This window comes from Dasypus novemcinctus, chromosome 13 (genome assembly GCF_030445035.2).
Source record: "Dasypus novemcinctus isolate mDasNov1 chromosome 13, mDasNov1.1.hap2, whole genome shotgun sequence".
NCBI classification, from domain to species: domain Eukaryota; kingdom Metazoa; phylum Chordata; class Mammalia; order Cingulata; family Dasypodidae; genus Dasypus; species Dasypus novemcinctus.
In genome coordinates, this window is record NC_080685.1 from 65,532,640 (window position 1) to 65,546,745 (window position 14,106).

General features: G+C 35.3%; 1 protein-coding gene across 2 annotated transcripts in view; it reads right to left on the reverse strand.

The window, feature by feature from the left end:
• EDEM3 (ER degradation enhancing alpha-mannosidase like protein 3) overlaps window positions 1-14,106 on the reverse strand; it is an 83,563-nt gene that overhangs the window by 28,575 nt on the left and 40,882 nt on the right. For both annotated transcript variants that reach the window (XM_058274855.2, XM_058274854.2), the window contains exons 9-13: window positions 8,949-9,046; window positions 6,829-6,954; window positions 6,523-6,606; window positions 5,124-5,207; window positions 4,477-4,601 (exon numbers count right to left, since the gene is read on the reverse strand). In XM_058274855.2, coding sequence (XP_058130838.1) covers window positions 4,477-4,601; window positions 5,124-5,207; window positions 6,523-6,606; window positions 6,829-6,954; window positions 8,949-9,046 — 517 coding nt within the window. The remainder of the gene's footprint in view (window positions 1-4,476; window positions 4,602-5,123; window positions 5,208-6,522; window positions 6,607-6,828; window positions 6,955-8,948; window positions 9,047-14,106) is intronic.

Consider the following 14,106-nt stretch of genomic DNA (forward strand, 5'->3'; position numbering starts at 1 on the left):
CCATTTGTCAACAAGCCATAGTTAAGTATCTGAACTCAGCTGATCACAAGCTTAACTGTGAGCTGAGCATAATGCTGCTGAGAAATCCAAAGTACATCTCATAACATAATATGATAGAAATCAATACTTCTCAATATTCTGTTGGGCCAAATGCATCCGAGACATACAATGTTCCCAAGAGGAACAGTAAATTGATGAAGCAGTGATTCTCAGTTGGATAGAAGGTATAAGAAGTTCATGAGTTCTTCAGAAAATTGGCAATCTCTAGCCTAAATCCAGATAGTAACAATACTGTTATGTTTGGGCATATCTTCAGTAAGGTTAACTCTGGACATGGTATTCAAAAGACATCTTTTATAATGTAATACAATCAGCATGGAGCAAAGGCAGTGGTTAGAGGTTCAGATACAATGTCATATAAGGAATATTTGGTGGAGAAAATAAAAAAGGTTAAATTTAGAAAAATGGAACTCCCTAAACAAAATAAATAAAGTCTTTCTCTGTAGTTCCTCAAACTGTTACTCCTTTTTCTTATAGGACTGATCACATGGCTGTGATTATTTCTCTTCAGGTCAGTGGTGTCATAAACCAGAGAAGTTATAAATTCTGAGATAAGGAGAAACAAACTAACAAAAACTTTTCCTGAAAGTGCATCTTAAATTCTTAAGCAGGATAGCTATCTGTACTCAACTACTCCAGCTACTTATTGGTGACTTCAAAGAAACACCTTTATGATCTTGCAAATCCCAGCGTGGCTCTGTGCCTTCCTTGTTCTTACCCCATATAATCCCCTACAGCTCCTGGGAGGCACAGAGCACAACTCTGAACGTCCTACAGCTGCCCCAGACCTGCTTCCTGGTTTGTAAGTTCCCTAATAAACTGTAACTATATTGCTACGTGGAGTGGTCTGCTTCATTTTTCAGTTTTTAGTACCCATCGAACTTCGGTGGAACTTATTTTGCTGGTTCATGGCCAGACAATATCTACCTTCTTCACTAACTACAAGTCAAAGAACAGCAAGGAATAGTAACAATTCTTCCAGTAGTAGTAGGTGCTTAATTATCATTCCTTGAATTCAAACTGCCTATATAACATAGTAGTCAAGAGCCAACCTGACTTAGAATTTACATATATATATAGAGTTGTGAACTTACAAAACAATCATCCACAATGTGCACAATTTCCATATAATACCCCTCCACCAATACATTACATTGTTATAGGACATTTCTCACAGATTATAAGAGAAATATCATCAAACTACTACCACTAACTATAGTCTACAGCATACATTTGGTATATTTTTTCCATATCCCCCTATTAGTAATACAGTACCTTCTTTGACATTGATGCAAGAATATTACAATATTGCTGTTAACTATAGTCCATAAATTATATTAATTGTATTTTTCCAATGTATCTCTATATTCTTACCACCTTGTAATAGTGAGGTACATTTGTTCTAGTTCATAGAAGAACATTCCTGTAATTGTACTATTAACTGCAACCCTCATCCAACTCTGGGTTCACTGTTATTCAGTCCCGAGATTATGCTTTCAGTCGACATTTACATTCCTAGGCCACCCTGTTCAGCCACAATTCCAATTATAAACCAGCTGTGTTAATTATTCTCACTATAATGTTTTACCATCAATCTATCCACTTCCACACATTTACTGTCAATCTAATTAAAAACTCTATATACATTATGCATCAGTACTCCTTCTCAGCCCTCATCCTTTCTCCTGATACCTATATTCTAGATTTTACAAGGCCCTGAGGAGTCCAATTCAAGGTTGCTTTCTCACAACAGTCAGTTGCCACAGGTTAAAGCAAGATGTCTGTTGATCTCTGTGAAGGTTCAGCTTTCCCTTCCGGGCTTTCTCTCTCAGCTGCAGGATGGCATAAGCCTTGTCGCTCAGATCATTCTCTCTCTCCTGGCATAGGGCTCATTTCTTTCCAGGCTTTCTATATCAGGCTCAGCTGTTCTGTTCTCTTCCCAAGGTCAGCTGCAAATCATCAGGTAAATGGCTCATCTCTCTCTGGGGCCCCAGGATCAAAAATGACAGCACTCTCTCTTCTGGCTTGTCTTCTTGATTGTCCCTTTATATCGGCCCACCAAAGAGGCGGGGACTCAACCTGAGTCACACCTTACTGATGTGGTCTAATCAAAGCCATAATTGTAACAGAAAATTTAATCAAGGGCCCCTCAATTGAATCCAATATAATCAAAGGGTATCATATCGAGAAGAACAGATTAGTTTATAAACATAATCTTTCTGGGATTCATAAATAATCTCAAACTGTCACAGGAAAGTTTCCTTCAATTTCTATCTTTTGGAGTATTATTATCAAGAAAGGATGCTGTATTTTGTCAAATACCTTCTCTATGTTATTTTAGATTATGTGATTTTTCTTTTTTGATTTATTAATGTGTATTCTGCCGAATGATTTTCTTGCATTGAATCACCTTTGCATGCCTGGTATAAAGCCCACTTGATCATAATGAATAATTCTTTTAATATGTTGTTGGATTCTATTAGGGAATATTTTGTTAAGGAGCCTTGCTTAGAATTTTGATTTTACCTTACTAATTGTGTGGCCTTGGGCAAGTGACCTAACCTCCTACATGCCTTGGTTTCTTCATGTATAAAGTGAGGATAAAAAAGGAACTTCTACCTCAGAGATCAAATGAGTTAAACTTATAAAGTTGCCTAGAAAATGCCTGGAATATAGGAAGCAGCCAATAAATGTTACAAATAAATAAGTTATCTGCTTTCATTCTTGCTGTTACTGTCTACCCATTTCTCATTAAGTGTCCTTAGGGTTAACTGACTGTTACCTAAACTCTCTCTCTGCCTGAGGGACTAGGGACAACCCCATGAGTAAATGATGAGTGCTATGTTTCTCATGCCTCTGGTCCCTCTATCTGAAACTCTTTTGACATTTTTCTTCTTCTTTCTCATTCTTGCTCATCCTTCAAGACTCAGGATCTCCTTCTCTGGGAACCTTTCAGTGACTACCAGGTGCCAACTTGTATTTTCTGCCCTGTTAATACAATTCAGAGCACTTATGCAAGGTTTTAAGGGTCTGTTTCTGAGCCTACCCCCAGTGATTCAACAAGGGAAAGCACACGTCTTCCCATCTTTAATTCTGAAAAAGTACTATAGCTCCTGGAACATAAGGAACCTCAATAAATCTCATTTAGAGATTTGTTATGCAATTCTAACCATTCTAAAGCAATCCCCCATCCCTCACCCCCTACCCCTCAATTTCTGGATTCTCTGATGTATTCCCATGTTCTAGACAGTTAAAACACTGTGGAAGCAGAGAGATTCAATGATTGTGTATTAAAGGCCAGTACTCAGGAATATTTTGAGAAGGAAAAATTTATTACGACCAGCAGGCACAGGGAACTCTTTCCACAAAGGCCGAGTCCCGAATAGTATCTCTGGTTTCCTTTTACACAGAGGATGTTGGAGTGGGGAGTTAAATGGTGCTTTTATGCAAAAGGACTTTCTTTGTTAGTTGCTTAGAGTTTTAGGTGTTTGAGTATCATTTAGGTCTTGAATTAACACATATCCCCCACATTCCAGGTAAGCTTGAATTAACACATTTAGTCTGCATCCTCCCTGAATATCCAAAGCCGATAGAGCCTGCATCACTTAATTGGCTATTCGGGAACTAGGCAGACTGGAGCAGTTGACATGGTTACGAGAGGCGGGGCTGCAGTTTTTATTGTCTGCATGCACACATGGCTTATGCTGGAATCTTAAGTTTAGCAAGCTTACACACACAGCCCAGGTTATTTACGAAGAAACACACAGCCCCCACACATAACCAATATAAAAAATTACAGATTTATGGTCTCTGAATAACTGGAACATTACTGAATATCTTACTAACCAAAGCTCAATTTCTGTATTATAGTTTAGTACTGAATGTCATACACATCTATCCAGTATCCAATAAAACAGTATCCAGTATCCAATAAAACAGAAATTGCCACTGGTCTTCTCCACTCATCCAAATTTGCAACAGAAAAGAGTACCACAGAAACCACAATATTGCTTTTTTGAGGAATTTCTGCCTGAACATGAATCATAATCCAGATCATTGATCATCATCTGGATTATTTCTAACATCTTATATAGTATAAAAAACTATTAACAAAGGGGAAAAAACACATTCCTAACACCGAGGTTCTGATATTTAACAATCATTTAATTCATCTATTTAAAAATCATTTGAGCACCTACTATATGCCAGGCACTATGATAAAAAAAAAAACCTAATTTTTAAAACAATTTAAAAGTAGTCTATTCAAAAGAGTCAGGAAAAAAAAAAACATAATGAACGAAGGTTTGCTTCCTCAATACTCTTTGTAAAAACATTAAGCTTATGTTAATGGTAACTAGTTCTCCTATTTTGTGTTAATAGGTACCCTGAGGAAAGGGGTGTTAGGAATTGTTTTACCTGTCCTCATGACTTCCAGTACGAACATCCTTCATGGCAGCAAATCCGCAAGGCACTCTAGCATATTTATTTAAATTTTCAATAAGTGTTTTCCCTACTTCAAGGTAGTAAGGATCTCCTGTAGCCTATTAAAAAGGAGAATATATATATACATATATATAGCTTATATATTACCATATACTCATTCATTTACCAAATATTTATTGAGTACCTACTAGGTGTCAGGCACTATATCAGGCACTGGATCTCATGGTACATAGAACCTAAATCTGAAAATAAGCCACGGATCTGCTTTAGAGCACTTCTTTACCATACAATGGAAAACTGTCCATCAGTATACCTTAGCTTTTAGATTAAGTTTTATAATGCCCAGAAAGGTTGCTTGATGGAAGGAAGGCAAGAGACATGTTTTAGAAAGCAGCAATACAGTATAAAATTTCTCTTTAAGTGTTCAGATAAAAAAAGCAAAAAACTTAGATGCCAATTCTTGCAGTACTCAATAACTTTGACCAGATAATAAGAAATGTGATATTGATATAACCATTGTGAATTAAATGAGGACTTTGAAAACCCAGTTACTATTACAAATTAGTTAGGTGTCCAAAAGAAAACAGGGCTTACAAGTAAAAACAAGTAAATTATCTTACTTTATATAAGAAGTAAGTACTTTCTGCAAATTCTGGCCTTAAAGGATGTTGAGCCCAGTGTACCCTGAAATCTGTTGTAAATGCCTAAACAAGACACAAATTAAACATTAAAAATATGGTTTAAAAAATTAAGTAGCTCTAGAATATATAGTAGTGTATAAATTAGATCATAAACAGGTAATTAAAATATCAATTGTGGCATAATTTTCATCTGAAAAACATCAAGTCTCACTGCTTAAAATAACAATTCATTTTAGCAAAGGGAGCTATTTTTACCAATTAAATTAAATTACTTTTAAAAATGATGATTTTAGCTATTCAGAAGCTCAGTAAGGTGACTACATGGGCCCTGAAGGTCTATTTAATTGTGTTTTCTTCTTGTCCTTATCTTCACTTTTTCCTCTTAATATTATTTCCCTAGTTCTCATGTTTCTATTTTAGCATATGTTTTCTTTACAGCAATCTCAATTCCTTTGTAGAATGACACAGGGCATAATTTTAAAAATAAATAAAATTAGTCTTATTTGAACTTTATTTAACTACAGAGCTTTCTGGTTTGTTTGTTTGTTTTTTTTTTAAAAAAAGGTAGAATCAAGCAAGCACACAAAACCCTTCATGGGAACCAAATAAAAACTTCAGTTGTGGTAAGATGTATTTAGTTGAAACTTCTGTTTATTCTATATGGATGTGAAGCTTCCTACAACTCAAACTCCTACTCCCCACAAGGTTAATAAAACTTTATTTTCCAAAATGAACATTTTAGGAAACATTCTTTAGTTGATGGAATGCCATTTCAGACAGCAGTCAAAAGGCAGTGATAGAAAAAAGCCATAAACAAATTTTGGAAAATTTTAATGGTACATTTCTGGAACATGTTACATCTTACATGGTATAAATCTTGCTGTGTCAAACAAGCAAGAGTACTTATAACTAATATTGTATATAAAAACAAGGAAGAGCAATACTCAGTCAGCATGAGGAAAAGGTGGCCTTCTCCAAATTTCCAGGGAGCATGTGTAATTAGTAATGCTATATTTAATGTACATAGTTTTTATAAAACAAACTTTAGAAAATAAAAAGTAACATGCCTCCCTAGCTGGCAGGTATATGTAGAAGGTAGAATGAGACAATATTGCAATGGCACAGATTAGAAAAGATTTGGTGTTTTTGCTTTGTTTTGTTTTACATAAAATTAATGAAATGTCAGCACTACCCTAAACTAGACTTCTCTTAATACAGGAAGGAAAGGAAAAAGCTATACAATACTGTATAAACCAAAAATTAATTATAACTAAGAAAAAAATAAATTTAAAAGAAGTTTTAAAGATATTTTCTACCTCTAAATTAGCAATTTATATAATAATTTTAGAATTTAGAATTCTAACAATTGTTTGCTTACCTCTGGTAGAAAATTGTGTTTTTTTATCACCTGATATAGCATTTCATGAGTTTCAATAGCAGGTCTAATATCCCCCTTTAAAACCTAGAAATAAACATCAACAAAATTACCTAATAAATACGAGTTGATTTTATCTATAAGCATTATATGAACAGAAAAATACAAGTAGTTCCAAAATGTTACTGTTAAGTAAATAAATTTTAGAGATTACAAATGTAATTAACAATAGTCATTTTACTTTAACATTAAGAAAAGAACAAAATAAATTAATTTAAAAAAAGAAAAGAAAAGAACAGTTCTTTTTACCTGTAAACCTGGGAAAAAAGCAAGCAAAGCATCCATCCATGTCCGAGCATTCAGCATTGGTTTGTGGATATGCACATCAAGTAAAAGAGGTGGCTGGCTAATGTACCTCATTATGGCATCGTAGTGCTAAAAGATCACAATAAGTGTTCATAAAAAAAGATGTACTAAACATATTTTATTAAATAAATCTGAATTTCTTTACATTTAAATAAATTTACTAAGGAATTACCAATTAACTATTTAAATACTTTCTTTAGATGGAAATCTTCGTAAAATATATATGCTCCCATGTATTCTTTAACTCAGATGCAGAATAGTAATCACTGTATTTAATATGGGCCTTTCGGAAGAGAATAGTTTTGAACATTCCTATCCAGTGGGATTAGGCAAAGGTCAGTATACCTTTGTGACCCAATGATGGTCTTAGGTCCTCTCAGGATATAATAAATAGGTGTCTATTTCCAGAATTATTCTTGTTTTCTCCCATATTTAGTCAATGTGTTTTCCTTCTTGGCTAAAGTAATAGTCTGGTGTTCACTGCCATCTAGATTAAGGCAACTAATCACTGTTGCCACTTTTAAGGTACACTATCTCTGCCTTTTATGCTCACAGAAACTTTTTTTCCCTCTTCTTTCATCTTTTTTTCCTATTTATTTCTCAACTTTGATAATAAGAGGTTATAGTAGTGAATAGTAATGAGCTACCAAAAATACCTGTCCCTTTTCACCTCAAGAAAATCTTGTTAGAATCTAATAAACAATTTATGTGATACTGTTTCTTAAGGTATTCAATTGACGGCTTTTAAGACTTTTGACTAATTTTTTTTAACCAACTCGTGTTACTTAATAGCTATTACTGAGTACTTGCTATATGTTATGTCCTGTTCTACTCACTACATGTGCATGAGCTCATTTAATCTTCCCAATAGGGGAAGCAGACTTGGCCCAGTGGTTAGGGCATCTGTCTATCACATGGGAGGTCCGCAGTTCAAACCCTGGGTCTCCTTGACCTGTATGGAGCTGGCCCATGCGCAGTGCTGATGCGTGCAAGGAGTGCCCTGCCACGCAGGGGTGTCCCCTGCATAGGGGAGCCCCACGCACAAGGAGTGCTCCCATAAGGACAGCCGCCCAGCGCGAAAGAAAGTGCAGCCTGCCTAGGAATGGCACCGTCCACACAGGGAGTTGACATGACAAAATAACGCAACACAAAGAAACACAGATTCCTGTGCCACTGACAACAACAGAAGCGGACAAAGAAGAAAGACACAGCAAATAGACACAGAGAACAGACAACCGGGGCGAGGGGGAAGGGGAGAGAAATAAATAAATCTTAAAAAAAAAAATCTTACCAATAACCCTATAAATAGCACTAGTATTCTCATTTCACAAATGAGGAACTGAAGAAAACAGTGTAAGGTACTTGCCCAAAGGCATGCAACTAGTAAGTTGGATAACCTGGATTTAAACTCAAGCAAGACAACTCCCATACTTTTAATCACTATAACAGATGTCTCACAGATGTAACAGATCAAATTGATGGAAAGGCAAGAAAATGGTAAACTTAATGGTAAAGAATGTATAATACTGCTGATAATTTGTTATATTAATCACAACTTGCTTCAATTACAGAGAAGAACTATCTAATCAAGTTCAATAATCCTTTCTCCTCCCAAGAAATATGCCTTTGGTTCTGTTCTAGACCTAAAGACTTCACAGGTCTGCTTTTGAAATGAACACTTGCTGTGATCAAGGACTAGATCAAACTTCCAAGATTTAAAAAAGAGTAATTCAAAAGTTAACTAGCAACCTATTCCAATAAGTTCCCTATTTAGTACAAAAAGTTAGGTAAACTCAAATCTACATATTTTAACATCTATTGGCAGATATGGAAAAGTTTTGATAAGAGATGAAAATGAAACTACTTTGTAAACTAACTGTAAACTAATTTTTGTGAAGTATTTAACTTTTACCCTGTCCCTGTCAGTATACCCTGGAATACTGACATAAAACTACCACACATTTAAAAACAAATCATTTTTCAGAATGTACTCAGATAAATGAACTTCATCTGGCACTCAAATTAAATTGGCACTAAAATAATACAAAATTGGATCAACTTACTGTATTAAACCTTTCCAGGAAACTGTCATCTCCAAGCAAGACATAGGCTTTCAATAGATATTCATAATATGAATCAATCCCTGCTCCAACTCCACTATCTGAGGAAGTACATATAAAGGTGATTATTAAACAAGTCTTTTAAAAATTTTATAGAGTACAAGTTTACAAGTACACTAAGAATGAAAAAGTCTAAATGTGAAACTGTTTAAAATAAAAATTACAATTATAGAACTACACATCCTATTATACGAATAATAGTATCTTTGCTGTTAAATGTGTTTTAAAAACATTTTTGTGTTAAAACAAGCCTTACTTTGAAAAATTAGACAGGTATTATTTAAAAGCAGGAAAGATTTTTAAGAATTTTTAAAAAGTGCATTCTCTCAGTGATGAACTTCAAAGAACAAACACAAAGAGGGTGCCAGTATGTCTTTTCTTGATTAGACCATTAACCAGGAAAATATCAATATAAATATGAAAATATGAAAACAGGACTGCTGTTGTTTGGATGTTCCATTTCTAATTACTGAGATCAGCACAACTGTTGGCTTCTTTACCCCATATCATAGAGGACAAAAGCAAGAAAACAAGAGCAAAAACAGCAAGCAGTCTCTGGGATAATGAGCTGGGTATGGCTATGGAAGGATAAAATAGAAGGGAAAGTACTGGCACCCCCTGCCATTGCTTTGGGACACAATGTCTTCACCAACACCTGCCATGCTTCAAACCTCTGCTCCAAGTGTCCTCAAGAGTAAAATCAGGGCAGCACAGAAGCTCTGGGTAGAGGAACTGAAAGAAAGACATGGGGACTAACTAACTTTAGGCAGTTGCTTCTTCATCTTTTGCCATCCAAACTCCTAGGCCAGGTGGATTACAATCTACATTATGATTACACCATCTTGGAAATACCTACATCCAGTGCATACCCCATGCCAATTAACATAGAAGCTCTGGGATTCCAGGTATCAGTATTTTCTATTAATGTTTCTTAGAATTTATCCCTGAGATGACTGGGGATAACAGCAGTTGGGATCTGGTCCTGACACAAAGTAGGAGATAAAGGAATATGAACACACAGGCCCAAAACAGGACATTTAAGAAGCATGACTTTTAAAAATAAAATAGGGAAGCAGATGCAGCTCAATGGATAGAGCATCCACCTACCACATGGGAGGTCCAAGGTTCAAACCAGGGCCTCCTGACCTATGTGGTGAAGCTGGCCCACACGCAGTGCTGATGTGCGCAAGTAGTGCCGTGTCATACAGGGGTGTCCCCTGCGTAGGGGAGTCCCACACGCAAGGAGTGTGCTCCGTAAGGAAAGCCGCCCAGCACGAAAAAAGTGCAGCCTGCCCAGGAGTGGGGCCGCACAAACAGAGAACTGACGCAACAAGGTGACACAAGAAAAAGAGACACAGATTCTCGGTGCTGCTGACAAGAATACAAGCAGATCCAGAAGAATACACAGTGAATGGACACAGACAGCAGATGACAGGGGGAAGGGGAGAGAAATAAATCCTTAAATAAATAAATAAAATAAAATATTACCTGTGATTCTATCAGAAGAAGAAATATTAGAACAGGCAAACTAAGAATTTAAAATTAGCCTAAAAAGCTTATTCAAGAGATAAGGTAACACATTAGTAATACAAAACAAAGAAGAAGAAGAATTTAATGAAGCAGAAATATATGGTGTAAAAAAATGTAAGTTGAAAAAAAGAACATAATAGATGGGGCAGAAAGGATGCAGCTCAGTAACAATTTCACAAACTGAAGCACCAAAAGCAGTAATTTCTTAGAAGGAAAAAAGGCAAAGAAATAAAAAGTACAAAAGAAAAGCTAAAATTTATGGAGAAAAGAAATAGAAGTAATTTAGGTAGTAGGAATTTCAGAAAGAGATGAATAAAACTAAAAAGGAAAAAATATCTTTAAAATTAAGGAGATAAATTTCTGGGAGCAGATGTGGCTCAAGCAGTTGAGCACCTGCTTCCCACATGGGAGGTCGGGGGTTCAGTTCCTGGTATCTCCTTAAAACAAGAACAAACAATAAGGAAACAAAGGGAAAAAAACAACTCAAGGGAGCCTTTGTGGCTCAGTGGTTGGGTCCAGGGTTCCCACTTACAAGGTCCCAGGTTCAATCCTGGGCCGCGGTACATACATACATATAAGTACACAACTAAATAAATAAGATAAATTACCAGCAAATTAAAAATGTGAAAATCTTAGACTGAAAGGGCCGACAGACAGAATAAAAAAAGGAGAGAGAAAAAAAAAACCCAACACCTAAAATTATAGTGACATTTTTAGAAATTTGTCTTTGTTTTTTGATATTCTAGATGTCTAGAGAGAAAGAGTAGATCACATATAAAGGCATAAGAATCAGACTGATATCAGATTTTTAATAAGACAACACAACAGAATTATATTTTCAAACACTTCAAGGAAAATAACTAAAACCTAAAATTATACCATCCAAACTGTCACTCAAATATGAAAGCATGATAAAAATGTTGTTAGGCGTATAAGGTCCCAAAAGCGATTAAAAGCTACTAAAAACAGGGAAGAAGATTTGACTCAAGCAATTGGGTTCCCATCTACCATATAAGAGGTCCAGGGTTCAATGCCCAGGGCCTCCTGGTGAAGGCAAGCTGGCCCATGCGAAGAGCTGGGCTGCATGGAGTGCTTGGCCTGCGAAGAGTGCTGCCCTGTGCAGGAGTGCTGGCCCACATGGAGAGATGGCACGGCAAGATGATGCAACAAAAAGAAACATGAATGAGAGATAAGAGATGCAGCAGATCAGGGAACTGAAGTGGTACAAGAGAATGATCACCTCTCTCCCACTCTGGAAGGTCCCAGGATCAATTCCTGGAGCTACCTAATGTGAATCCAAGCAGACACAGAACACACAGCAAATGGACAGAGAGAGCAAACAATGGGGGGGGGGGGGGGAAAGGGGGAGGGGGGACAGAAACAAATAAATAAATCTTTAGGGGAAAAAAAGCCTAGGATGAAATAATTAAGAAGAGAAACATACCTAGGAGGTATTGCAAGAGACAAACTACAAATGTTCAAAAACCTTGATAAAGTTTATCTTTATAGAGAGAGAGTTCTAAGGCCAAAAGAAAAAAGAAAACCCATATTTATTATAAATCAAAAGTAAGTACCTATACACTACCAACATACATAACAGGGGATGAGGATTGGGGTGAGAAGGAAACAAAGGGATAGAAGAGCATGTGAAAGTTCCTGTCTTATCAGGAGCTAAATATGGTTACCAATTAAAGACAGAAGGATTAAAAAGAAACAGAAAAAGTGGAAAAGAGAAATAATAATTAACACAGATAAGTCCAAATTTATTAAAAGTGGCAATAAATGTAAACTGACTAAACTCACCAATTAAAAGACAATGACTGACAAATTGGATTTTTAAAATCTATTTTACAAGATGCACTTACAATATGAGCTCATACAAAGATTGAAAGCAAATGGAGAGAAAAAGATTGAGGCAATAATAAGCAAAAGAAAGCTGATGTAGCTACATTACTATTAGATAAAATGGTCTTTAAGACAAAGAGTACGGAGATGAAAAGTGTCACTACACAATGGAAAAAGTTTCAACTAACCATGAAGAGACAACAATTTTAAATGAATTCACCCAACAAAATAGCTCCAAAAAATAGAACTACAGGGAGAATAAGAAGTCCACTATCATTGTCAGAGATGTCATCTATCTTTCTTGTTATTGATGGGTCAAGCAAATAAGAATCTGCACACTATTACTAAAACTAAACTAACAGACATACATAGAATTCTGCATCCAACAATTAGAAAATACTTTTTTTAAACACACATGGGAAATTTACAAAAATGGATCATGTTCTAGGCCAAAAAGAAAGTCCCATTAAATTTCAAAGACTAGGTACCACAAAGACTATAAATATTATATAAACCATTGTTAGAATATGAAATGTTTTTAAAATATCCATATATATATATATTTTTACCTCACAATATAAACAAAACTCAATTCCAGATAGGTTAAGGACATCACTATCAAAAACAAATCTTAAAACTATCAGTATAATATAAAAGTGAAGGCATTTTAGACCTATGATTAAGAGAAGATTCTTAAAGTTAGAAAGAGGCACTGATCATAAAATAAAAGACTGATAAATCTAACTATATTAAAAGCTAAAAAGAACTTAAAGAAAGTGAAAAAAAAAAAAAACAAGATTTAAACCAGAAGAAATTTACAATACACAATTGCCAAAGAATTATTTTCAAGAATATATAGGAAAGCAGATGTAGTTCAGGTGGTTGAGTGCCTGCTTCCCATGTAGAGGGTCCTGGGTTCATTCCCCTGAACCTCCTAAAAGAAAAATAAAAGACAGATAGGTAGACAGAGAGGGAAGGAGGGAAGAAGGGAGGGAGGGAAGAAGATAGGTAGATAGGTAGGTAGGTAGGTAGGTAGGTAGATAGATAGATAGATAGATAGATAAAGGAAACATAATGGCCAATAAATAATAGTGTTCAACATCATTAGTGATCAAGGAACTACCATCAAACCACATGGGATATTATTTGTACACCCATTTGACAGGCAAAAACGTTTAAAAACTGACAATTTGAAGCATTAGAAAAGATGTAGATCCACAGGATCTCTTATATGTTGCTGGTGAAAGTATAAAGTGGTGTAACAACTTTAGAAAACAATCTGGTATTATCTCCTGAACCTGAACATTAATTAGTTAAATGTATGATTTAAAAATTTCACTCCTAAGAATCCCAAGAGAAACTCCCACATATGTACAACAGGAGAAAAATACAAGAACATTCACAGCTTTACTGCTCATGACTGTAAAATCCTGAAAACAACTCAAATGCCCAAAAAACATAATTTATTCATCCAATAGGACGCTATACAGCAGTCCTAAAAGAAATAACTACTTTTTCACTCAATATGCATGAATGTGGGCAATATAATATTAAATGGCAAAAGTCTCAAAAAGTTAGATATAACATGACATTCTCCTATATAAAATTTAAAGCAATTAAAACAAATACACTTTTTAGGAATATATATATAGTACAATAAAAGTTTATTAAAAGGCAGGCAAGAGAATGATGAAATAGTAAGTGAGCACTTGTTTCACAGTAAAGA